We start from the raw sequence: 26,398 nt of genomic DNA, 5'->3' as shown, positions 1-26,398 counted from the left end.
AAATTTGTGCTATTTTAAACCATGCGGGAATAGACTGATTTGAGAGCTTGGTACTGAAATGAGAAGAAAATGCAAATATGCAAGGTACTGTGACCTCGCCATGGCGATATCTGAAATCTTTGACGCTATGCTATTGTGTCAGTCTTTAAGGTATTACTTATTGTGTCTTGTCACGGTACAGGTTAAAAAGGGTCACAGCCCTCAAACAAGGGATGTGGTAGATGGATGTTCTTATCTATCAACTTTTAACAGGTTTCCGGCTACGATTTTTGGCTACTCTATGTCTTTTTGTCTAATCTGTGACCCTAATGAGACACTGGTCGAGGTCCCGTAAGGTGTCTGTGACCGGTGAGTAATTTCTGCTTAACTGCATACCAAGCGCTTTCCTTTTCCTTTTTTTTTCAGGCAGACGAATTAACCTTTCTCTTTATTCTTTGTCTTCAGAAGCTTTCGCTTACCCAACACAGATTGTTACCTACTCATAGGTGACCGGAAACGGTTGACGCATGGGATAGATAAAAGATATAAGGACTCTTTGAACATTCGTGGTAAACACGGAGAGGCAGTCTCTCCTTCAATCAGAAATTCTAATCAGAATTTCTAACCTCGTTAAGGAACAGAGGAGCGGACTTTCGCTTCGTAGGTATGACTTAACTTTCCCTCCCTAAATAAAACAGGTAATTCATTGCCTTGGTCTGCCCCAACGGATGGACAATTCAGTTGATGTCATTGATAGCATTGAAGTGGTCGCTCTTAGACAGACGCATACGTTCGACGTTCGCCAACGCAGTTCCTGCTACACTTTCCCTGTCATCTTCCAAGGTACGTGACGCCTCGGTTTTGTCTTTGACTTGCTTCTTTCTTTTAAATATCTCATTACGATCAAAACTTTTAAATAGGCTTTGGTTTTTAATTTAAAATCGCAACTGCTACTGTTCTTGAGAGGGTATCAGCCTACGACCAGGTGAATGACCGAGCAATGCCTCAAGTCACCTGGCTTATCTTTTGGATGAATTTGGGATTTTGGCAAAATATATTGAGTTGTAGGAGCTTCTTCATCAAAAGGTGAATGGATTTCTGTCGCATATTTATTAGTTCAGTCGATTTTAAGAGGAGCATTGTACATGCGCGTGATTTGTACATTTACTTGTCTCCAAGTAGATTATGTATATATTATTTTAATGGAAAAACAATAAACAAAATTAAGTGCAGTTGTGACAATCGTAACAACAGATCAACAACAGTCCATATTCCACATCAACTGGACTCTTCTTCTTCTTGTTGTTCTTCTTTTCCTTCTCCTTCTGCCTTCGGCAAGAGAGCGGGGATCGACAAATTGCGAAGCTCCGCGGCGCCAGAGAAGGAACGTAGACCCAGTTGACGAATGACGTCACCACAAGCCTTCTGGATTGGAGCCACCTTCGAAAACGCCATCTTTAGGCGCCAGGAGAAGGTGTGAGCTGCCGTGTCCCTGAAACAGACCAAAAAAACTTTCCACTCAAGAATTCTTTTCAGTGAATCGTGGGAATTTCACTGTCTATCTGTCTCTTAGTCTATCTGCCTGTCTTACATATATCTATCTATCTATCTAAGCTAATATATGACTACAGTGTACTGTATAATGGCTCTGAACCAGGCAAATTCTGTTTGTGACTGAGTGTAGAGTCACTCTGCACTATCTAGACACCTTCATATCTCTTTTTCTCAGTCTTTCCTCTGTGTACAATGAACAGCCTAAAGTCACCTGCATACATTTGAGTATACAGGTACACCATCTACACACAAACACACCTAACAGTGTCAAAAGCACCAGTGGGTCCATCATTACTAGTCAGCTTCTGTAACTTCCTCGTGACTTCCTCCGTCATGTCGAAGCGCAGGAAGTCCCATATCTCTCTGACGTGTTTCCCAGTGTCCAGGCTGAGTTGCTCGTACTGGACAAACTTGAATCTGGAAGAAACAGTGATCATTGCTTTCAGGTGATGGGAGAATTGCTTAAAAAGAATAGTTTTGCCTGCAGAGGGGCTGGTTTAGATTGCCCAAAATGTAACATTGTTTTGTACTGACGTTGTACTTGTGGTTTGTTTTTGGTTTGTGAAACATTTAGGGAGGTTGTGATTTAGTGGGAAACCTTTTCTGTGTGTCCGTTGTCCACGACTGGCATAATGTCAAGTTCACCGAGTGCTTTTAAATGGTTTGGTCATGTGGGAAGAATGGAGGACGATAGGCTATTGGGAGGAGTGTATAGTTCCGAAGTGTTAGGCAAGAGGAAGAGAAGACATAGAAAATGATCAAAAGATGAAATGAAAGAGGTGCTGGGAAGTAACAAGCACCTCACCTGTCGGGATATCTTCTCTCTAACTGACGTGAGTCTTGCAAATCTAATCTGAGGTGATGGCAGACGCTGGTGATGTTTCTGCAGTCGTTTTTGCACCATCCATAGGGTTGTCGAGACCTTGCGGGAAAAGGGGGAGAAGAAGTTCTTGTTAGATTCAGTCATACAAAACATGGAGGCATGACACAAGTGATTATATATGTGGCCTTTTGACCTTATGACCTTTAGAATGATTGACCTTGACATGTATTGACAGCGAAGGTTAATGGGGGTGTAAAATGGCTTTTTCACCTCATCACTGGCCTAGGGTCACGAACCATGTAGACAATTTGCACGTCGAGAGAGGGATCTTCAAGCAGCTTCCTGGCCCAGACCAACCCCATGCGCAGGACCTGGAATGAAAGAAAGTGAATAAACAGCTGCAGCAGCTGTTTTAAAATGTGAAGTTCTCCAAACAGATGGCACGGACATGTAGTGAAAAGCAAATGATTGGAGACTGTACAAGAACATGGGTGTATAACCACAATAAAAATGACAAATTGGTCTGAAAACAAAGAATAGGTGATGTGTTACCTTGGCAAAATGGAGTTTTGCAGACTTGCAGACATCGCTCACAACTACTGTGTTCCCGCAGTCTACTTTTGGGCTCGCACACCTGGCCATGAGGTAGGTATTGCGGCGCCTGTAGCATCTTTCACGTGCCATACGGCGTACCTGAAAGGGGTACACTGTGTATATATATATATATATATATATATATATATATATATATATATATATATATATATATATATATATATATATATCAACAAAGGAGGCAAATACGTTATTACAAGTGAACTCAGAAACGCGCACAATTAGGTTATCATTAAACACAAACTTTTCCATCGTAAATAACGCTAACACCTGATTACCTACCTCCCATTTGTAATTAGTCAGGTTACACCTGAAAAGGTCACCCAGGTAAGCGAACGCATCATTGGCAGTGTTGTCGTTCGCCCTCAAGATTCGAACTCCGTAGGGGAGCAGGGGTTCATAGCTGGAGCAAAATTAGGAGTGTTGTCATGGGGTTCAAGGCACTTTCAACTGAATTCATGAGAATTGACAGTCCTGATACTACTGCCAGGATTACTGTTCCATCAATGTGACCTTTGATCTCTTTTGACTTGGGCTTAACCTTTACTTATTTCGAATTGACCTTGACTTGTTTTGACTTCACAGTAACCCTGACTTGTTTTGATTTGACCCTAACACTGACTGCTTTTGATCTGAAATTAACATTGACTGCTGTTGGTTTTACCATAATCTTGACCTCTTTTGATTTAACCTTAACCTTGACCTCATTTAATCTGACCTTGACTTCTCTTGATTTGACCCATAACATCACTTCAACTGAATGGACCTGGGTCAGAATAACTATATAATGGATAAAAACAGCCAATATACAAAGTCTGAGCACAAAGAACAAGCAGGCCAGCAACCAACCTGTAAAACGTTTCGGGCACCGCAGAAACGAGGAGGTCCCCCAGGAACGTCGAGCCGCTCCTCCAAGTCGTCCACAAGATGACGACCCTTGGGTATCCCATTTTGCTACTTTGCGCTAAAATCTTGATTCTCTTAATTGCTTTATCTTCAATTTTAGCATCTTTATCTCTGAGGTTTTCGTCATCTAGGGCAACTGTTTCACTTCCACCATCTTCTCCCCTGTTTCACTTCCAGTTTCACTGATGGTGCTCCTTTTCCCACCTGTTTCACCCTGTTTCACCTCCACTGACACACTCCTGCCTTCGTCAGCACTATCTTCGAAGGGCAACTTTCCTTCGTGCTCACTACCCTTCGCCTTGCCGCCCCAACCAGCGCCATCACCTTCTTTGTCCTCCGGGGCCCTAGAGGAGGCGCCCCATCTCGTCCCAGGCCCTGACGATGATCAGGCCACAGGTAGGCCCCTTCTGCATGCTCCCCAGGTGCAGAGGAGACCTCGACTTCCCTCTTGTATCTCCCCACGATGGCGACAGACAGGAGGATGATGATGCATACGAGGGACCCCTTGAGGATGGCTGGGTGTCGCGTCCTGAATATGTTTCCGTGCCAGCTGGGAGAGAAGAAGAAGAAGAGACCGGGATGTTGTTATTATTATTATTATTGTTGGATGAGGTAATGGTACTGTATTAAGAGTGAATAAACTCGCCTGGAAACAGGTTCTTTGTCAGTGATAATAATAATAATAATAATAATAATAATAATAATAATAATAATATAAAGCAAGACACAGAAAACAGAATGCTTATTATATATCAGACTCTCTCTCTCTCTCTCTCTCTCTCTCTCTCTCTCTCTCTCTCTCTCTCTCTCTCTCTTACAAATTTTACTATAACACTGTAGAGAGAACAGTAGTATCCCCCTTTCTACCACTTGACGAAAACTCTCTCTCTCTCTCTCTCTCTCTCTCTCTCTCTCTCTCTCTCTCTCTCTCTCTCAAGTCCAGAGAAGCCACAGAAAGCCAGATCACTTACAGTGTCAAAGTCATAATCACTCGCGCCGAAGCAAGACCCTTGCAAGAGGTCGGTCCCAAAGCTCACATCTGAGGTCCACAACTCCCTAGCCCAGAGTGGAGAGGAGGAGAAGAAGAAGAAGAAGAAGACCCCCAAGTGTTCGCAGATGTTATTATAATCCTCGGCCCGCCTCACATCCCTCCCCAAAAAACGGAGACCACCTGTAAAATATAGGGCGACGCACCTGGGTCCCAGGAACTATTATTTGAATATTCAAGAGAGCCAATCGTTATATATTTACTGTATGTATATGTATGAGGGCGGGCGGGCGGGCGAACAGATGTGAGCGCACGCTTTTTAGTTACCTATTTATTACGTTCTCACGTTCGTGCATCACTTTGTGTGGTGTGTTTGCTGGTTTCGTTGTTAAAGTCTGCTTCGTTTCTTTCGTTTTGCTTTTTTTTTTTTTTTTTTGAGTTGGCTGTAAATTTCCACAGCTGATATCACTGTGACCAATGGCATGTGGGGAGTCTGGGTTTCCGCCAATCACGATGAGGCTCTGTGAAGTCGGTTGGAGATGTTTACCGTCAGTTAAAAAATATATACTGTTTATACATACATACACACATGCATATATATATGTGTATGTGTGAATATATAGAACTACTATATATATATACTATATATATATATATATATATATATATATATATATATATATATATATATATATATATATATATATATATATATATATATATATATATATATATATATACACACACACACATACCACAGAAGTTACAACAAATAAACAAGCTCATGAATTAAAAACGACATTATAAATATAATATATATGACCCCAAAAACAATCCCGCCTCTCTTTTTTTTTTTTTATTTTCTTTTCCCAGAATCATGTACGAACCATGACCCCCATGGTGACATTAGCATTCAGGGCCTCCTCTGCGTGACAATGGAAGAATTGAATTCCTTATAATCTGGGAAATTACGATTCATCAGATGGATCTGTGCCGGAAGAGAGGTTGGGGGAGAAGGGATGTAGGGAGAGAGAGGGGGGAGGAAGGGGGATGTTGGAGAGAGAGAGAGGAGGAGAGGGGGGGATGTTGGGGGCAGGAGAAGGTGTGACGTCATGTATACAGAGTTGATGTGACACTGTCATTGTTTATCGACTTAACGCTCTATCTATCTATCTATCTATTTATCTATCTGTCTATTTAGATAGATAGATAGGTAGATAGATAGAGAGGTAGATAGACAGATAGATAGACAAATTATATAATATTTCTGAATGAGAGCATACCTCACTAAGAAGAAAACCAGGGTTCGAATCCCGAGCGAGACCGGATCTACCTATATTCTCCTGATCTTTCGAAATCAGTCGCACCTCCATCAACCTAGTCAAAATAATAATAATGCACCTGGTGTTAAGTCGACTGTAGTGGATCGCAGAACTAAACTATTTTTCTTTATTCTTAACAGGGACCAAGTGTAGGGGTGCACTGTAGGCATTACCTAAGGTTCTTTGCAGCGTGCCTTCCTGAGGCCCCTACCTGCTGCAACCCCTTTCGTTCCTTTTACTGTACCTCCTTTCATATTCTCTTTCTTCCATCTTACTCTCAACCCTCTCTTCACAATTGATTCATAGTGCAACTGCTTTGAGGTTTTCCTCCTGTTAAGCCTTTCAGACCTTTTTCTTCCTTAAACCTTTTCAGACCTTTTATCGTCAATCTCCGTTTCAGAGCTGAATGACCTCATAGGTCCCAGTGCTTAGCCTTTGGCCTAAATTCTATATTTAATCCAACGCATTTCAATTCAGTCCAAGACAGATTCAGTTTATTTTGTTTGTTGTCATTAGATAATTTTAAGAACACTATAAACAATTACAGAAGTTTATCTAATTCCTAACATTAATTAAGACTCAGACTTATTGAAAAGACTTTTTTTACTAAGACTCAAATTAAGACTTACTGTATAAAAGACTTTTTTTTTTTACCAAATTAAGACTTACTGTATAAAAACTTTTTAAGACTCAAATTAAGACTACTGTATAAAAATGAAAGACTTACTGTATTTTTTTTTACCTTAAGACTCAAATTAAGACTTACTGTATAAAAAACTTTTTTTTTACCTTAAGACTCAAATTAAGACTTACTGTATACAAAGACTTTTTTTACCTTAAGACTCAAATTAAGACTTACTGTATAAAAAGACATTTTTTGCCTTAAGACTCAAATTAAGACTTACTGTAAAAAAGACTTTTTCTTTTACCTTAAGACTCAAATTAAGACTTACTGTACAAAAAGTATTTTTTTTACCTTAAGACTCAAATTAAGACTTACTGTATAAAAGAATTTTTTTACCTTTTGGTATAAAAAAAAGACTCAGATTTAAACACAGGGTCAATAAACCTATTGAATTAATGATCAGCAACATACAGGTGCCATCACTTTCTCTCTTCTCTCTCTCTCTCTCTCTCTCTCTCTCTCTCTCTCTCTCTCTCTCTCGTGCATACTTTATGTATAGATGGGTGAGGATTTTGTAGATACATTTAAGATTCGTATGAAAAATGTATAATGATAAAAATTCAGAGCTAGAAGAATACCTGGAAAGAGAGAGAGAGAGAGAGAGAGAGAGAGAGAGAGAGAGAGAGAAGAGAGAGAGAGAGAGAGAGAGAGAGAGAGAATATTTATATATAATACATATACAATATATCTATCATATATATATATATTATATATATATATATATATATATATATATATATATATATATATATATATATATAATATATATATATATATATATATATATATATATATATATATATATATATCATATATATATATACATATATATATATATATATATATATATATATATATATACATATATACCATCTTACAGTCAAAAAGAATTTAGAACTACCTATAGAAAACCACAAAAACGCCCTTTAAAAGCAAGAAGTTTATAGAATAAGAGAGACACCACAACAAGAAATCCTTTATCGAAGAGTTTTCTTTCATTCTTCCCGTTAGGATTTCCGCCAAACTTTGATGGATTGGCACTGGGGTCAACGTTGGCACTCCCTAAGGGTTCCATGAGTAGGAGTACGCAGGATTGGATTGTAATCCTTGAAAATCCTTACTGACTGAGTTAAGGATTTTTTCTGACTGTTAAGAGGTAATGATGATAGGATGATTGTAATCCTTGAAAATCCTTACTGGCTGAGTCAAGGATTTTTTGGGCTGTTGGAAGGCAATGACAGGATGATTGTAATCCTTGGAAATCCTTACTGACTGAGTCAAGGACTTTTTGGACTGTTGGAAGGCAATGATAGGATGATTGTAATCCTTGAAAACCTTTATTGACTGAGTCAAGGATTTTTTGGAGTGTTAAGAGTTAATGATGGGATGATTGTAATCCTTGAAAATCCTTACCGACTGAGTCAAGGATTTTTTGGACTGTTGGAAGACAATGATAGGATGATTGTAATCCTTGAAAATCCTTACTGACTGAGTCAAGGATATTTTGGAGCGTTAAGAGGTAATGATGGGATGATTGTAATCCTTGAAAATCCTTACTGATCGAGTCAAGGATTTTTTGGACTGTTAAGAGGTAATGATAGGAACATATGCATACTGGAATCAGGAAAATAAATGATTGAAAGATGACAGTATTTTATAATAAGTAGATAAATAAATAAATTAATGAATGAATAAATGGAATAATGATAAATATATATATATATATATATATATATATATATATATATATATATATATATATATATATATATATATATATATATATATATATATATATATAGGAAGGGAAATAATTTTATAATTAAGGGAAATAAGTTTAATTAAAAATCGGCTCAATAAACAAATAAAGCTAAATAGTTTATATGATAGATTTAATTTTTAAGCAGAAAAAGAATTTAAAAATTAAATAGGATATTTAACTGTTTCATCAAAAACCAAAAAATCAATAAAAATAGTTTTTTTGAAATTTACGCTTATAAAAAACATAATATAGAAAAATGCAGAAAAGATTTGTTACTTTATCTACTTTGCACTTATAAGATTCTTTCAAAAACAGGAAAAAAATAAGAAAAACAATTAGTTTTTATTTTGGAAATCCAGAGATGGTAAATTTTGCACTTATTAAAAGCAAGTAAAAAATGCGCCGAAGAGGCGAGTTTTCTGTACAGCGTATAATGCTGCATGAAACTCTCAGCCACGGCCCGGTGGTGGCCTGTGTTGTTGGCACCCATAACGGTTCCAGAAATCCAGACTCACGGTCATGACTAAATTTAACCTTAAATAAGATAAAAACTACTGAGGCTAGAGGGCTGCAATTTGGCATGTCTGATGACTGGAGGGTGGATGATCAACATACCAATTTGCAGCCCTCTAGCCTCAGCAGTTTTTAAGATCTGAGGGCGGGAAGAACAAAGTGCTGACGGACAGACAAAGCCCTCACAATCGTTGTCTTTTAAAGAGAGCTAAAAACGAGATAAAACGAAGATAATTCTTTCTACTTTATCTATTTCAAACTTACAAACTACTTATAAAAACACGAAGAATACTTATAAAATACTTATCAAAACCAAGAAAAACAATGACTCATTAATTATGGAACCAGAAAGATAAAAAAAAAAAAGTCGAAAAGAAAAGAGAGGAATTACGACTCTCAATCAGACGAATCACAAATGGCGGTGGTGACAAGACTAATTACAGTACGCCGTCGTTAATAACCTGATTGCAACGTGATATCTACTGTGCAGCCATATCATTAACGGCCGTGCTTGGATGCTGTCAGAGAGAGAGAGAGATGTCAGGGAAAGATTAAGTGAGGTGTGCATTTGTCAACAGGTGACACTATGACAATATAACGGTTGTGCTTGAATGCAGGGAGAGAGAGAGAGACAGACAGACAGGGGGAGAGAGAGAGGGAGAGAGAAAAGAGATTTATTGAGGTGTTTCCATCATCAGCAAGATGACATCGAGATAGCTGTGACACTATGACACTAACGGTTATGCTTGGCTGCGCAGAGAGAGAGAGAGAGAGAGAGAGAAAAGAGGAGGGGGAGGAGCTTCATATATAAAAGCCAGATGACATCATCAGCATAGCGGTACCCGTATCACTTGAAAAAGGGAGGTGACCCCCTGAGCAGGGGCAGACGATCGGAGAGCTGGGTCAGGCACGCACGCGCACTGCTCCTCTCAGCGGCCGTCTGGGGGACTCAGGTAAACAAAACAAATACGAGAAAGAATCGTGTCTGGTACGAGAGACAGACAGAGAGACTTCATGTATGATACGAATTCCATTCACATGTGCCTTTTTTTTATGTGATTTTGCGTGATGTTTGAGGTGTTTTAATCCGATGTGCTGCGAGAATTAATTGTGATTTGTCTGTGGTGATTGGCGTTTTTGTTTTTGCTGGCTGTGGTGATTGGCATTTCTTTTTCGCTGGCTGTGGTGATTGGCATTTTTTGTTGACTGTGGCGATTGGCATGACTGTTTTTTGGCTGTGGCGATTGGCATTTCTGTTTTTTGGCTCTGGTGATTGGCATTTTTTTTTTTGGGTTGATTGGCATTTTTTTGGTGATTGGCATTTGTTTTTTTTTTTTGCTGTGGTGATCGGCATTTTTTTTGCTGTGGTGATTGGCATTTCTGTTTTTTTTTTTTTGCTGTGGTGATCGGCATTTTTTTTTTTTTGCTGTGGTGATCGGCATTTTTTTTTTTTTTTTGCTGTGGTGATTTTTTTTTTTTTTTGCTGTGGCGATCGGCAGTGGTTGCATTTCCTTTTTTTTTTTGCTGTGGTGATTGGCATTTCTGTTTTTTTTCTGTGGTGATTGGCATTTTTTTTTTTTGCTGTGGTGATCGGCATTTTTTTTTTTTTTTTTGCTGTGGTGATCAGCATTTCTGTTTTTTTTTTTTTTTCCGGGGTGATCAGCATTTCTGTTTTTTTTTTTTTTGCTTGTTTTGTTTTTTTTTTTTTGCTGTGGTGATCGGCAGCATTTCTGTTTTTTTTTTTTTTTTGCTGTGGTGATTGGCATTTCTTTTTTGTTTTTTGTGGTGATTGGTGATTTGCATTTTTTTTTTTTTGCTGTGGTGATCGTTTATTTTCTTTGATTTTTCTGTTTTTTTTGCTGTGGTGATCGGCATTTCTGTTTTTTTTTTTTTTTGCTGTGGTGATCAGCATTTCTGTTTTTTTTGCTGTGGTGATTGACATTTCTGTTTTTTTTTTTTTTTCTGTTTTTTTTTTTTTTTTCTGTGTGTGATTGGCATTTGTTTTTTTTTTTTTTGCTGTGGTGAGTGGCATTTGTTTTTTTTTTTTTGTGGTGATCGTTTTTTTTTTTTTTTTGCTGTGGTGATTTGCATTTTTTTTTTTGCTGTGGTGATTGGCATTTCTGTTTTTTTTTTAGCTGTGGTGATCGGCATTTCTGGTTTATTTTCAATTCTGTTTTTTTTTTTGCTGTTTTTATTTTTTTGCTGTGGTGATCGGCATTTCGGCCTGTGGTGATAGAGAAAGTGGTGATTGGTGTTTATTTTTTTGTCTGTGGTGATTGTGTTTTTTTAATTTGTTGGCTGTGGTGATTGAGAGAATTGGCATTTGTTTTTCGTTTGTTTTGCATTTACTTTGCCAGTGGTGATTGAGAAAGTGGTGACTGGTGTTTACTTTTTTGTCTGTGGTGATTGGTGTTTTTTTTATTGTGTTGTCTTTGGCGTTTGATTGGTGAAAATGTGCGAAAATGGCATTTGTTTTGTCGTCTGTGGTGATTGGCATTTATTCTTTGCCAGTGGTGATTGAGAAAATGGTGATTGGCGTTTGTTTTGTAGTCAGTGGAGATTGGAATTTATTCTTTGGCTGTGGTGATTGAGAAAATGGTGACTGGCGTATGTTTTTGTTAACTGTGGTGATTAAGACGTTGGGGTGATTGAGGCATTACAGTAGATTCCTGAGGACGACTGGCTGTGATGTTATTGATCTTATAACTGTCGTTGTTATTGTTGTAATTTCTGCGTTTTGAGGCGCTGCGTTGTGCAATCACAACCTCGGAAAAGTTCGAGAGAAGAAAATGCAATGCATTCCTACCCTAAAAACAGTTCACCTTGAATTTAAGTCATTTATTTGTATTTTCATCTATTTATTCATTAATTCATTAATTTAGCAACTTTTCATTTTCGTATTTCCCATTATCGTCTGTCGCTTCTTTCAGATGAACGCAGTATTCTTTGGAAGTTTGAATTTCAAGTCAGTGTCCCGTTTGGTGGGCTTATTCCTTATGAATAGGGTTTATCTTTTGGATAATAATAATAATAATAATAATAATAATAATAATAATAATAATAATAATAATAATAATAATAATAATAATAATATATCGTTTGTTATCTTCTACATAATTATAGTAATGACAGCGAAACCTATAAAGATAATAATTCTGTTAACTTGGTAATAATAATAATAACAATAATAATAATAATAATAATAATAATAATAATAATAATTGTATTTACTGACTAGTCTATATGAAAGTGTTTATGAATTAATAATAATAATAATAATAATAATAATAATAATAATAATAATAATAATAATAATGAATATATTGTTTGTTATCTTCTACATAATAATAGGAATGATAGAGAATAATAATAATAATAATATAATAATAATAATAACTATATTTCCTCACTAGTCTATATGAAGTGTTTGTGAATCAATAATAATAATAATAATAATAATAATAATAATAATAATAATAATAATAATAATAATAATAATAACTGTATTTCCTCACTAGTCTATATGAAAGTGTTTATGAATCAATAATAATAATAATAATAATAATAATAATAATAATAATAATAATAATAATAATAATAATGGTCCTCTTGGAAAAGTCTACGGAACTATCACATAAATATTCATAGATTCCAGTTACCACCAGATTGCTGATGAGACCGGAAGTGGGACTCCGTACTTTCCCCGGAAGCAAAAAAAAAAAAAAAAGGAAAACACTTTCAGTCACATAACGACAGTCGACTGGCAAAGAATATAAAAAAGCCAGGAAAGAAAGGCGGTAGAAAGTCGAGAGTGGCATTTTCATGTGTTTGTTTGTCCTGTAATTGTTTTTGTAATGTGTTCCAGTTCTGCGTTATTTCTGAGCACTAGAATCTAGAGAGTTGGGAAGTAATGGCGTTTAGAGTTCATTGCACTGTGGCTGTACTATCTAGACCAGTGGTTCTTAATCAGGGGTGCGAGCACCCCTCGGGGTGGGTGCGAAGTCTGGTCCTAAGGGGTGCGAGATGCCTATGAATAATCAAAGCAAAGTATATTTTTATATTCGCATGTTATTTTTTCTGCAAAAAAATAAAATGAAATAGCAAAATAAAATAAAACTAAAAAATAATATTAAAATTATTATTATTATTATTATTATTATTATTATTATTATTATTATTATTATTATATCAACTTCATATTTAGCTTTTTTATTTTTTTATTTCAGCAATTCAGGGGGTGCGAGAACTGACTGCTGATTTGAAAGGGGTGCATTCGTTGCAAAAGGTTAAGAACCACTGATCTACACAAACACACACACAATTGTAGTGCACTTAGCAAGACCTGCAGTTTAATCCCATTGGGCCACTCACCTGTTCTCTGTGCTATGAATGAGTGCAAGTAATTTTTGGGTTTTTGTAAAGAATATACCATTCTAGAGTATAAGGAGGATGTAGGATAGGAACACTTAGGAAGGATTGGACAGATAAGTGAGCTGAAGATTAGAGGTGAGTGGCACAGTGTGTGTGCGTGTGCAGAGGGTTTAAAGTGCTACTAATGAGTCACGTCTGTACATATACGAGGATTCAGCAATTAAAGTATGAATGTGGGAATGACCTTGTCTTATTTTCTGCTATATATATATATATATATATATATATATATATATATATATATATATATATATATATATATATATATATATGTGTGTGTGTGTGTGTGTGTGTGTGTGTGTGTGTGTAACACCTGTCAAGAAACTTCTCCTCACAATTACTTTGCAGAAGTCAATTATCCTCTGATTTCACTGCAAGCCTTAGGAATTCTGGCCCTCCTTCCGGCCTGGGCTATATAGGGGCATTGAATAACCTGTATTGAATCTAGGACACACAGCTCATGCATAGTTAATGAAGTCATTGACCCGTTGTCTCAATGCGGGTCAGGTTTCCGACCTGACCTGGCAGCTCTGAGTGGTGACAGGTGGGGGAAGGTGCTGTCTAACAGGTGTTACGCATTGGTAAAAAATTGAGTGGTTTGTAAAAACCGTAGTTGGTTGGATAGATGATATTGAAATTGGTTTTAGAAAAGATTTTATGAATCGTGCTTTCCTTGGCATAACACTAAGAGAGAGAGAGATAACCGATTGATTTCATTCTATTACCCCAATCTATGGCTACTTATATTTCCACTAAAACAAAACGGAGTTCTGTTCCTAGTAGAGAGAGAGAGAGAGAGAGAGAGAGATAATATCTTCATTCTATAAACCCACACCACATCTTCCACCTATCTCCAATATGAACAGAACGGAATTCGGTTTCTACTTCAGAAACCCGAAACTCGAATGTAAACAAAACTGATATCAGATTCAAACACTAGATAGCCAACCACTCTTCTCAAATCTCCCTTTCTCTAAGCAGATCATGGCGTCTTGGAGTCGCGTAGCGGTCGTAGCAGCCATCCTTGGGGCACTCCTCGAGTCCAGGGTCGTCTCTGGGAGGTCTTCGAGGTCGTCTGACCCCGAGGCAGTAGTCATACATGACAATGATTACCACCAGTACGACCCTGACACTCTGCCGCCCCTACCCTTAGGTCAACCTGATTCGGTAGGTGGTCTTTGAAGATCGTATTCGTACAAATTCAGCATCCACACTTTATTGCCATAATGGAGAATTGGCTCAACAAAGTATCATGCTAATATTTATAACATTTCACCAGCCTCTGCAGCTTGTCTGCACTAACACCAACCATTGCTTTATCACTCTTGCAAACAGCAACTGTAACTACTCCACACTCCACTGAGCACTTATCTAAAATTTCATACTTTTCAACATTAATTATTAAATAATATATTTAAATTTCTGACAGAGAATACTTTAATGCCAATTAAGTCTGCATAATTTGTCTCTTGATTCCAGATCGATTACGACATTCCAGGGCCGCCACTGAATCCAGATGACTTCCAGCAACCTCCAGATATGATAAGTAAGATCAAGTGTATAAATGAATGTATATATATATATATATATATATATATATATATATATATATATATATATATATATGTATATACATATATATATATATATATATATATATATATATATATATATATATATATATATATATATATATATGTCTTTTCATCTACATTGATGACCAAACTTTGTAGATAAACTAAAACTTTCAACATCCAATCATAATTATTATTATAAATTAACTTTATCATTGTGTTATTGTTATTAATTTTGCTCGTGTGAGCGTTGTGTTAGGATTAAGGGAATTAGATAAACAATTCAGAATTTATGATACATTACAATCATACCCTTATAGTTTATGAAGGATTTTTGCAATATTTGGTTTAGTGTTACATATCATCTCAATGCTGATTATTTCTTTGGTAATTATTGGCAAGAAGACATTATTCTCCTTATTATTTTACCACTATTATTTCAGACCATGACCCAGTCGGGCACCACACAGACTTCGACCCAATCATGTTGGCTGGCCTCTTCCAGGGAGACATTTTGCTGAACAACAGGAACGAATTAGAGTACCTTACTGTGGTCAGTACATTTGTTAACCACTCTTAAGATCAGTCAATGAATAAAAACTCTTTAGATCAATAAAAAAATAAATAAAAAAGATGTATATATATACATATAATACATATCTATTTACCTAGACATCTGCTAAGTAGATATTTAACACCCTGTTAAATATGTACTGTATTCAATTGGTGTCGATTTATCACAACACACCTGTCTGAGTTTCACGGTCGTTAATTAACCTGTCGCCCCCCAACAGGGTAAAGGTAAGAACGCCATTATCGACACTGAGCTGAGATGGTCCAATGGAGTTATACCTTACGTCATCTCCAGTACTTATAGTAAGGACCAGGTTTTTTGTTTTTGGTTTGGTTGCGTCCTGTGGGAACTGGTCTCTCTCTCTCTCTCTCTCTCTCTCTCTCTCTCTCTCTCTCGTACTATACAGACATGCATTTTACCACTTATTTAAATGATTTAAATGAGAAAATAATGTTTAAAAACTACAGACCAGTTCAAATTACAATCATTGCTAAAGCAAAATGATCTAACTTCATTACACCTATTATATCTGTCTCTGTATCGTTTTAACTGCCAAAAACGTGGCTGATTTATCAATATTTTTTTATCAACTGGTGTTTTTACCCAGATGTGTCAATATGCCTTCAAAAAAATTCTCTTTACAAATCCTCAGTGGTTTGTTTATCAATATTTATTTTTGTTAAATAGATTTTTGCACAGGTATGTCAATTTACCTTAAAAAAATTGTCTTTACAAATCCTCAGTGACTTGTCGATCGATATTTAAATTTATTAACTAGAAGTATTAACCAGATGTGTCAATATGCTTCAAAAAATAATTTTACAAAATTCTCACCTTTCACCTGATTCTCTGTCCCCACGAAAGCCAGTAGCGAACGGAACAGCATCGCCATGGCCATGAGAAACTTCCACGAGAATACTTGCATCCGATTCGTGCCCAGGACGGTCGAGAGGGATTACATCCACATCCTCAAAGGAGACGGGTAAGAGAGAGAGAGAGAAAGAGAGAGAGAGAGAGAGAGAGAGAGAGAGAGAGAGAGAGAGAGAGAGAGAGAGAGAGAGAGAGTGCTACGATTAAAAGGAACCCTCAGTTATCAGATTCTTAGGAACCGAGTCGTTTAGTTTTAGATAGCGGGGGGAGACTTTTGACGCAAGATTCTGAATTCTACGCTTGGAATTGATTGAGTTGAGCCTAAGAATACTTTTGTGAAAGCCTAAAAGACCCATTTTTAAATTGGGAAGTGATTTTGGGGCATATATAACACTAAATGAGGCCAATTTATGGAAATGATTGTGCTGGACACGCAACCAACATTCTGTCTGGACACCTGTGGCATCTAGAATCTCAAAGGGGCGTGGCATATAAGTTAACTTAAGATAAAAGACCTGAGTATGTTATTCTTAATCAGGAGCAGATGTACTCTCTCTATCTCTCTCTCCTCTCTCTCTCTCTCTCTCTCTCTCTGAGCATGTTATTCTTATTCATAGGCAGAAGTCTCTCTCTCTCTCTCTCTCTCACCAACCAAACATCCATACCCCTTCTTCAGGTGTTCCAGCAGCGTGGGCATGGTAGGCGGCGCCCAAGCAGTGTCTCTAGGCCCAGGCTGCGTCTACGTGGGCATCGCCATGCACGAGTTCATGCACGCCGTCGGCTTCTGGCATGAGCAGTCCAGGTACGACCGAGACGACTACATCTACGTCGACTACAGCAACATCCAGCCCGGGATGGACTACAACTTCAAGAAGTACGACTGGAGTACGATCCAGAATCTTGGGGTCGGTTATGATCTGGGTGAGTCGAGCTTGTCTGTTCTGGACAGAGTTGTCTGTGTGGTTGTCTGTCTGTCTGGGGGTTTAGGAAGTTTATACTTAATATATAAACAGGCCTATGTTCTTTTGTAGGTGTCTTTTTTTTATATATGAATAGGCCTATGGCTTTTGAAAAGTAGAATTGAGTGGTTATGAGCCGACGTACAAGAACAGGTTCCTATTCTTTCGGCAGTAAAATGGTAGGCTATATACTGTATATATATATATATATATATATATATATATATATATATATATATATATATATATATATATATATATATATATATATATATATATATATATATTGTATATATAAAATTATATGTTGTTTAATTTTATTTATATTTATATTTATATTCATTTATTATAAAATTATTTCTTAATAATTATATTTCTCTTTTTAATTATTATTATTATTATTATTATTATTATTATTATTATTATTATTATTACCTTCTCTCGTTTTCTATCGTTTATCCATTACCTCCTTTTTCTATTTCTTATTCATCAACAATTATTATTATTATTATTATTATTATTATTATTATTATTATTATTATTATTATTATTACCTTCTCTCGTTTTCTTTCATTTATGCATTACTTCCTTTTTCTATCCCTTATTCATCAACAATTTTCCCCTGTCATCTCTTTTTCTCTCTATCATCAATTTATTGATGTTATTCACGTAATCAACTATTCCCTTCCCTCATCCTCCAGGTTCCATCATGCACTACGGCAAAAACGCCTTCGCCAAGGACAGGTCAAGGCCGACTATCATACCTCACCAGACTGGTATCGAGATCGGCCAGCGGAAAGGGTTCTCCAGGGTGCGTTGTTGCCACCCTTCCCGTTTTTTTTTTTTTTTCTTATGGCTTTCTTACTGCTTTGTTTCTTTGTTTCTTTCTCTCTCTTCTCTTTTTTCTTAATGATTTTCTTTATTTCTTACCTTGATACTTATTTTCTCTTTCTTTCTATCTCTCTCTCCCTCTCTCTCTCTCTCTCTCTCTCTCTCTCTTTCTCTCTTTCTTTTTTTACTTCTTTCTTGCTTTGTCTGTCTTTCTCTCTCTCTCTCTCTCTCTCTCTCTCTCTCTCTCTCTCTCTCTCTCTCTCTCTCTCTCTCTCTAGATGTTGTGACGCCAGTTTAATAGCCATAAATTATCATCATCGTCATCATCATCATCATTCTCTCTCTCTCTCTCTCTCTCTCTCTCTCTCTCTCTCTCTCTCTCTCTCTCTCTTGCTGCTGAAGTCTCCTGAATTTCAGTTGTACCGGTGTTATTTCCTGTTCCCTCATATTTATTTATATATCAACTTTCCTATGACTTTTCTTTCTCTCTGCAGAGAGAGAGAGAGAGAGAGAGAGAGAGAGAGAGAGAGAGAGTTATAGGAAAAAGGTGATAAATAAATAGATATGAGGGAACAGGAAATAAAACCGATACATCTAAAATTCAGGCGACGTCAGCAGCCCCAGCAGAGAGAGAGAGAGAGAGAGAGAGAGAGAGAGAGAGAGAGAGAGAGAGAGAGAGAGAGAGAGAGAGAGAGAGAGAGAGAGAGTAAGTTGCAGGAAATAGGTGATATTTTTACTACTATTACAACTCCTATCATTAAATTCATTCACAAATTATTCTATTTATTACCAGGATTGTTGCTTGTGGTAATTTTACTACTACTACTATAAGGCTACTACTGTACTTCATTCATTCATAAACACGTCCATTCATTCTGGCCAATGAAGAGGATTATCCAAGGTGCTCTCAATTCACCTTCCGTCACACGACCTCTTATTCTTATCGTTATTCCTGCCTTACAAATACTATCCTTCTCGTTACTGCCAGCACTTTCATTCATAAAGTTACTACTACTAATTCTACTACTACAATACTCACCCATTCACCAACTTACCCATTCATTCATTACAGAAAGACATTCAAAAACTCGAACTCCTGTACCAGTGCGCCAACAAGAGTCACACTGGGTTCACCACGGTGAATCCCCCAGTCAGGCCTACGTCTACGCCAGGTAAGCGAGTCGATGAATAAGTTGCTGAGAGAATAGAAATGGAAAATAGATTGGCAGAGTTATTGAAAGGATAGAAATAGACAATAAGTTGGTAGACGTGGGGTGAATGGATACTGAATGGATGCTAAAGGTGTAGATGAATGAGTGGTAAATTATTTATGAATTATTGGTTGTATTAGACAAATTATTATTTCATAAATAAATAAATAAATAAATAAATAAATAAATAAATGAATAAATAAATAAATAAGTAAATAAATAAATAAATCAGGACCCTCCCTCAAAAAGGATAATCCCCAAGGCTTCCTATAAAAAGTTACGTAGATACATACATACATGTTTACTCAAAAAGGATATCCCAAGGCTTTCTATGAAATTTACGTAGATACATAAATACATGTGTACATAGATTCCCCTTCTCGTCTTGTGTTTTAATTAAACATAGGTATATAGAACTATGACAGATACAGAAGATACACAATATTTCTATTTATAATTCAATAAAGGTTCTATTTTCGAGAATATCGCCTTATCACGGTGAGACACTACGGAGTGAGTATAAAATGTTTATTGTATTTCATTATTCAATTATTATTATTATTATTATTATTATTATTATTATTATTATTATTATTATTATTATTATTATTATTATTATTATTATTATTATTATCAGAAACAACTCGCACACAAAAAAACATGAGAGAAACCTAACTCATATTGAAAGGAAATATAAAAATGAACAACTTACGTAAATATACAAAAAGTACTGAAAACCTTAATGCAATGTACACCGGATCTTTTTAATATTTTGATTAAAAACTAAAAAAAAAAATTAAAACAATCCCCATTAAACACACAAGGAAAGATATTCGTTTGCTTAACATTAAAGCTGTGTGACTATGACAGATCCCTCGCATGCGAGAGAAGCCGGGCACTACTTGGAAGCAAAGGATTTAGGGTATCCTATGTTGAAGGCTATTGTAGGATTGTCTTCATTTTAGAAGCAAAGGTGGATTACGGTATGTCGAAGGAAAAGGATAGTGACATGTTGGGTGATTGTAAAGTTATGTTGGTTATGGGATGTTGAAAGGGAGTTGAATGTCAGAGCATCTAGGTAGACCACACCAGACTTAGGCCTAACACTCAGGTGAAAAATGGAAAATAATATTTTATACAGATAAAACTACCCTGTTTATCATCTTTGTGTGATAAAAGGTATCACCGTTAATGTAAAATGGTAAATTGTCCCCTCCGTTGGAAGAAAAGGTTAAAAATAATACAAGCTTATGTAGGTTATCATACGCTGGAAGGGAGGGCAAACTTTTAGAAAGTCGGATGTTAGAGCACCAAGGAAGACCTCGCCCAACTTAGGTCTACTACTTGGGAAGAAAAAAAAAGGGAAATACTACTTTACGAGATAATACTACGCTGTTTATCAGCTTTGTAAGATACAGGATATCAGCACGAATTCAAATGTTCCCAGGGAACCTAGTTAGACCTTGTCCAACTTGCGCCTAATGCTCGGGAAGGAAGAATGAAAACGACACTTTATCAGATGAAACTACCCTGTTTATCAGCTTCATAAGAGAAGGACATCAGCGTTAATGCAAATCTTACCCCCCCTTAAAATCCAGATGGGTGTGCAGACTCCCACAAGTTCTGCAGAGAATGGGCATCGACAGGAGAGTGCGACAGGAACCCAGTCTGGATGACGGCTAATTGCAAGGCGTCCTGTGCACAATGTGGTTAGATTTTGACGGTTCCTGGTGCTGTCTTTTTTTTTTTTTTATCTGGGAGTTCTTCTAAGCGTTTGGATACATAAATTGCATGCGTTTATGCTTTCAGTTTGCTTTAGGCTATCAGTATATGACGTTGCTCATTGCAGGCATTTACAACTAACCAATCAAATCAACCATACTTTGTTTGGCTTGGCATTTGCATCTTGAAGCATTTGCTTCTGTTGATTTGTTTATTTTGGCTTGTGTTTGTTGGTGTGTTTGTAGCCCAAAGGTAATTATTATGTCCTTGCTTTCCTTCTCTAATTCTGTAATTTCCGTCTACAAACATATATATTTGTGATTCCTTTTCTGTGTGATCGCCAAGATGCATGATCTACTTTCACGTGTCTCCTTTCTGTGCTTATTCTAAGCTGAAGTGATTGTGCGTTTCATCTTTAAGCTTGAAAATTAGGATCTAGTTTTGGAATAAGGCCAGATAAATCTAAAAAAAAAATTTTTTCCCTGACATAAAAGATTTTTTGCTCCGTGATGAAAACAGAAAGCTAATCTAATTGTGTGAAATCAATACGGTTATGGGAAAACAGTCATAACCTACGTAAAAAGTCGTCTGCTCAGGAGACCTTGTGCAAGTAAGTACAATTCTACCTTGTCAAGCACAGAGGAATGTCAGTTGAGTGTGCAGTGAGTCCTAAACCTTAGCCTAACGGAATAGTTCAGCAACTGGAAGTCGACAGAGTAAGATCCCTGATATCGTCCCAATGAATTATCTCTGCAATTCAACTCCTACCTCCCCCCTCACTGTTCAAGTAGCATTACCAGTCCCCCATTTATGATGCAGTCAGTCTTCCATTTGACCTATATGGACCTTGAGGTGGGTGAACTGAAGCTTGCTTTTGCCACATTTCAAAGCAGTGTCTTCCCAAAGCAGCTAAAGTATTATAGGAAGTTACTTTTCAACCTGTGATCAACCTATGAATGTCACACAAGATGTTTCCTGGCATCTTTCAGCTTTACGCCAATCTTTGCTGCCATGTAGATGGTGTTTTCCCACTTTGGGGAAAAACTGGAAGCCTTGTGTTTGTTCAAGTGGTGTCACACAGGCAAAACGTGTGAATGCAGTTTTACAACCCATACTGACTACTTTCAACAAGGTTAGGCAGTGAATGGCTACAAGATTAAAGCAAACTTACTTGCGTAATACTGTTTCTAGGCTAAGAATTCTGAGACAAGTACTGACTCACTGAAGCTCAGATACTGTACATATGGCTACTAGGGGGACTTATCATAGTTATTATAAGAAAATGAGGGACTGTAAACCAGCTTAACAGAAGTTACCAAATCTACAACGACTGTGATATTATTTTGCATTAGTCAGCTCTTGAGCAGGTTGTCAAGACTGTTCTGATACTTATACTGATAGTAGCCTCTAAGCCCCTAGGATCTGCTCACATGGACCATCTTTGACTCACTGGAAATTGCATTGGTTTCTTCAGCAGGTTGCAAGGACTACCATGAGTACTGCATGGAATGGTCAGAAATGGGAGAATGCACCAGAAACCCAGCATACATGAGCCAGTACTGTATGAAATCCTGTGGGATATGCGATGACGCAGGAGGAGGTGAGTGGCCGTGTTGATACGCTGAAATGACTTTAGCCTATTGGATCAAAAATACACCTGACAGTGACAATGATACGCAGACTGAGAAACACTGTGGCCTCTATTCAGAGCAAAGACAACACTTGACAAACCAAGTATTGAACAGGTCTGACTCTGGTGGAGAAATGGTGGCCACTGACTTCCTGACTTTACAACGTGTCACTCTTGAGATCAGTACAGGCTACAAACATAAGGACTGACTTGACAGTTACTTGGGCAGCTATACCAAGAACTGATTTATGTATAGACAATGGGAACTCTATGAAATGCACACCACAAGGATCTAAAATGACTGGACAGTTAGATAAACATACCAGTATGACTTTGAAAAAAAGACCTTTTGTGCCAAACGGCTCTGGAGACTTGAGTTAGTTAGTTTTGCTTGTTAGTTTAAGCATGTAAACTAATTAATCCTGGAAGTATAATCATAATTATAGCACTAACAATTTGTCTTTGCTTTTTCTCTTTATTCATATAATTGTGGACAATTAACCGTGAAATCTACTTAACAAATTGACGTAGCCTTTTAGGTATTAGTGGCACTAGTAGACTAGTAGTACTATCAACTTTAGTAGTACTAACACTAATGATGACCTCTGTACGTATTCCAGTAACCCCGGGCAAGAACAAGAAATGCAAGGACAGGAACAAGCACTGCAAGGCCTGGGCCAGCGAAGGGCAGTGCCGCGTCAACCCGATATACATGCAAAAGAAATGTGCCAAGTCCTGCAACACTTGCAAATAGCACGTGCGTGTAGGCCTATGCGCACGTCGCACGTGCACGTAGGCCTATGCGCACGCGTATGCAGCAAACAGAACATTCTGGATATAGTTACATTACAATTCTGACTGTTTAAGTTTTTGTTTTTTTGTTATGCAAATGTCAACTTTATATATTCCTTGAGAAATTTGTTAATGAGGTTTATCTTGAGAGTTATTGTGTCAATTTGTGTGAACTTTGCCGATGTTTATGTTTGTACTCTGTGGCAATGTTTGCAACGAGGTTAGGCTGAAATGTTTATGATTTTCAGTCATTTCATTTGCAGCGTCTTTGGTGTGGCTCTCTGACCCACTGATTGTTTGACCTAGACTTCTGAAAGACTTTTTTGATTTGTTATATGTAACCACCATTTCGTTTTGAATAAACTGGATGAAAGTTTCTGATCCCTTGACTTTTGACCTTGACTTTTGACCTTGACCTTTGAAAATAATTCATATCTATGACCATATTTGTCACCTGTCTCTGACCCATTGACACTTCAACTTTGACCTTGTAAAGATACAAAAGTAATTCATATATTTTTTAATAGATTGTAGACCTACCGGACTCCCTGATCCTGTGACCTTGACATTTGAAAGACTTGTCATTATTTTTCACATGAGAAACCTTCTAAATACAATAACCTCAAAGATACAAAAAATAACTTTTAGTTTATCCTAGGTGAGACAGAACAGAGCCAGTTACCCACTTGAGAGAAGGGGAACAATATGAAAGAATGAAGGGAAAATAATTAAAAGAGAAGAGAGTGGGGAAGACCCACCTGCTCTGTTCTTTGAGTTAACAAGAATTTTATTTACCTTTTTTTATAAAGATTATTATAGGCAGCATAGTTCAACTTCACTGGATTCTAATAATAATAATAATAATAATAATAATAATAATAATAATAATAATAATAATAATAGTTAAAAATCTTTCTAATCTCCTGATTAGAGTTTTTGAACATGGCCTTATAAAAATTAAAATATTTTGACTTTAATATTTCTATACATCACAGCTTGATGAAATATTATCTAGTGATTTCAACGCTAGTCTTGTGTATGTAATTATCTGGTGACTTCAATGCCGTTTTTCTACATAGATTGCACATGAAGTGATCCTTGTTGACACTCAAGCAACTGTTTAAATATATATATATATATATATATATATATGTGTGTGTGTGTGTGTGTGTGTGTGTGTGTGTGTGTGTGTGTGTGTTAGAATGTTGAGAAGATACAAAGTAATAGAGAAGCTGTATATCTTAGATTCTTGAGACTAAATGGTAAAAAGAGAGAGAGAGAGAGAGAAATTTTAATAAATTGAGGACGGGTCAAAAATGTGAAAAAATTACAATAAATATAAATAAATAATGATAAGAGTAACAGGATCAATAAATAACTTTTTATATCTTAAAAGATATTCTCTCTCTCTCTCTCTCTCTCTCTCTCTCTCTCTCTTTGAAACCTCATTGCGAATAACGTAGTTTATCATTAAAAATAGAGATTCTCACTTGTGATAACCGTTTTCTATGAAGGCTCCTAACCACATGAAATAATCATGATCATTAGAACTGATAATAAGAGTAGAAATATATATATATATATATATATATATATATATATATATATATATATATATATATATATATATATATATATATATATATATATAATAGTCTAATGTTGATTTTATTTCCACCAGAATACGTATCTTATCATCAACGTACTTTCAAACTCCGCAAGCAATTGAAAGCACTTCCGGCCCAGCCATGCACACGCTATTTAACTCGAGATATCCCGGTAATAAAACAGCACTTGTGTTTTTATTTCAAAAGGAGATTTTTCCTTTTATTCCGAGGGCGCTTTTGTGTTAGCTATCTCAGCTGTGAACGTAAACAATTCCTCTCTCACTCTCTCTTTCTATCTCTCGCTCCCCACCGCGCGCGAGGGAGAAATTTCAGGGTTGCCAACTGCGGAGAGACTTCAGTTTGGGGTGTTTGAACTTACATGGCTCCTAAAATGGTTATTAAAAGCGTGAATGGAGGGATAAAGTAAGGTATAAGTGAGATAATAAAGATAGGTCTTCAGATAAAGATAGAGATGAGACTGTGGAGTATTATTTAAAGCTTATTTAGCTCCCGGAATGAAGTTATGTTTTTAGGTATAGGTTTGTCAGCCTGCATGGCGAGACGTCCGTCTGTTTACCTGTCCAACTTGGCAGGATTTTTTAAAACTAATTTATGGATTTTTACGATTTCTTAATATTTCATCGTTCTTTTGAACTGGGAGAATTAAGAGAAATTACCAGTGGCTTTTATTCATAAACCCTCGAGGTGTAATGTTGAGAATGATAAGGAGAGAACTTGGAATATGTAAATACACCTACCCGTGATAGTCTAGACCTATGAATAGGATATGAAAACATTGTATAAGTATATATGAATACACGAAGCACTAGCAAGGAAGTTATTGGTACTAAGGCACTAAGGAGTAAAACAAGGTGAAGAGATAATGTTAATGTTACTTTATATCTACTGGTGGCATTGGATTTAGGCCTAGTTCAACATCTCTTCAGTGGGATCGAATTCTGGTAACTCGAATTTTACAGAGAACTATTTTTTAGCAGTCTGCTACAGTTTCCAGTGGGTCATAATAAGGCCTAAGAGCTCATACAGAGA

At 36.6% G+C, this 26,398-nt stretch overlaps 2 protein-coding genes across 8 annotated transcripts; one reads left to right on the top strand and one right to left on the bottom strand.

Annotated features, from left to right (window-relative positions):
- Nucleotides 1–477: 477 nt before the first annotated feature.
- Nucleotides 478–24,520, top strand: LOC136852899 (zinc metalloproteinase nas-4-like). 7 transcript variants are annotated; one of them, XM_067127847.1, is made up of 12 exons: nt 478–822; nt 14,560–14,745; nt 15,058–15,124; nt 15,596–15,705; nt 15,947–16,028; nt 16,591–16,708; nt 17,273–17,517; nt 18,257–18,366; nt 19,459–19,558; nt 21,196–21,306; nt 22,794–22,919; nt 23,570–24,520. In XM_067127847.1, the coding sequence occupies exons 1-12, from the start codon at nt 724–726 to the stop codon at nt 23,701–23,703; spliced, it is 1,488 nt and encodes a 495-aa protein (XP_066983948.1). In that variant the 5' UTR covers nt 478–723; the 3' UTR covers nt 23,704–24,520. The 7 variants fall into 7 exon arrangements, with proteins under 7 accessions (XP_066983948.1, XP_066983950.1, XP_066983951.1 ...); XM_067127848.1 differs by lacking the exon at nt 478–822 and adding an exon at nt 8,983–10,100; XM_067127849.1 differs by lacking the exon at nt 21,196–21,306 and having other exon boundaries at nt 518–822.
- On the bottom strand, nt 1,086–5,460 carry LOC136852900 (carbohydrate sulfotransferase 5-like). The gene is made up of 8 exons (XM_067127854.1): nt 4,849–5,460; nt 3,821–4,427; nt 3,254–3,374; nt 2,909–3,049; nt 2,627–2,727; nt 2,339–2,455; nt 1,792–1,950; nt 1,086–1,471 (listed from the first exon to the last, which is right to left on the bottom strand). The coding sequence occupies exons 2-8, from the start codon at nt 3,919–3,921 to the stop codon at nt 1,258–1,260; spliced, it is 954 nt and encodes a 317-aa protein (XP_066983955.1). The 5' UTR covers nt 3,922–4,427; nt 4,849–5,460; the 3' UTR covers nt 1,086–1,257.
- Nucleotides 24,521–26,398: the final 1,878 nt, after the last annotated feature.

This window comes from Macrobrachium rosenbergii, chromosome 26 (genome assembly GCF_040412425.1).
Source record: "Macrobrachium rosenbergii isolate ZJJX-2024 chromosome 26, ASM4041242v1, whole genome shotgun sequence".
NCBI lineage: Eukaryota > Metazoa > Arthropoda > Malacostraca > Decapoda > Palaemonidae > Macrobrachium > Macrobrachium rosenbergii.
Note: the sequence above shows the minus strand (reverse complement) of the source record. Positions and strands in the feature narration are given on the sequence as shown.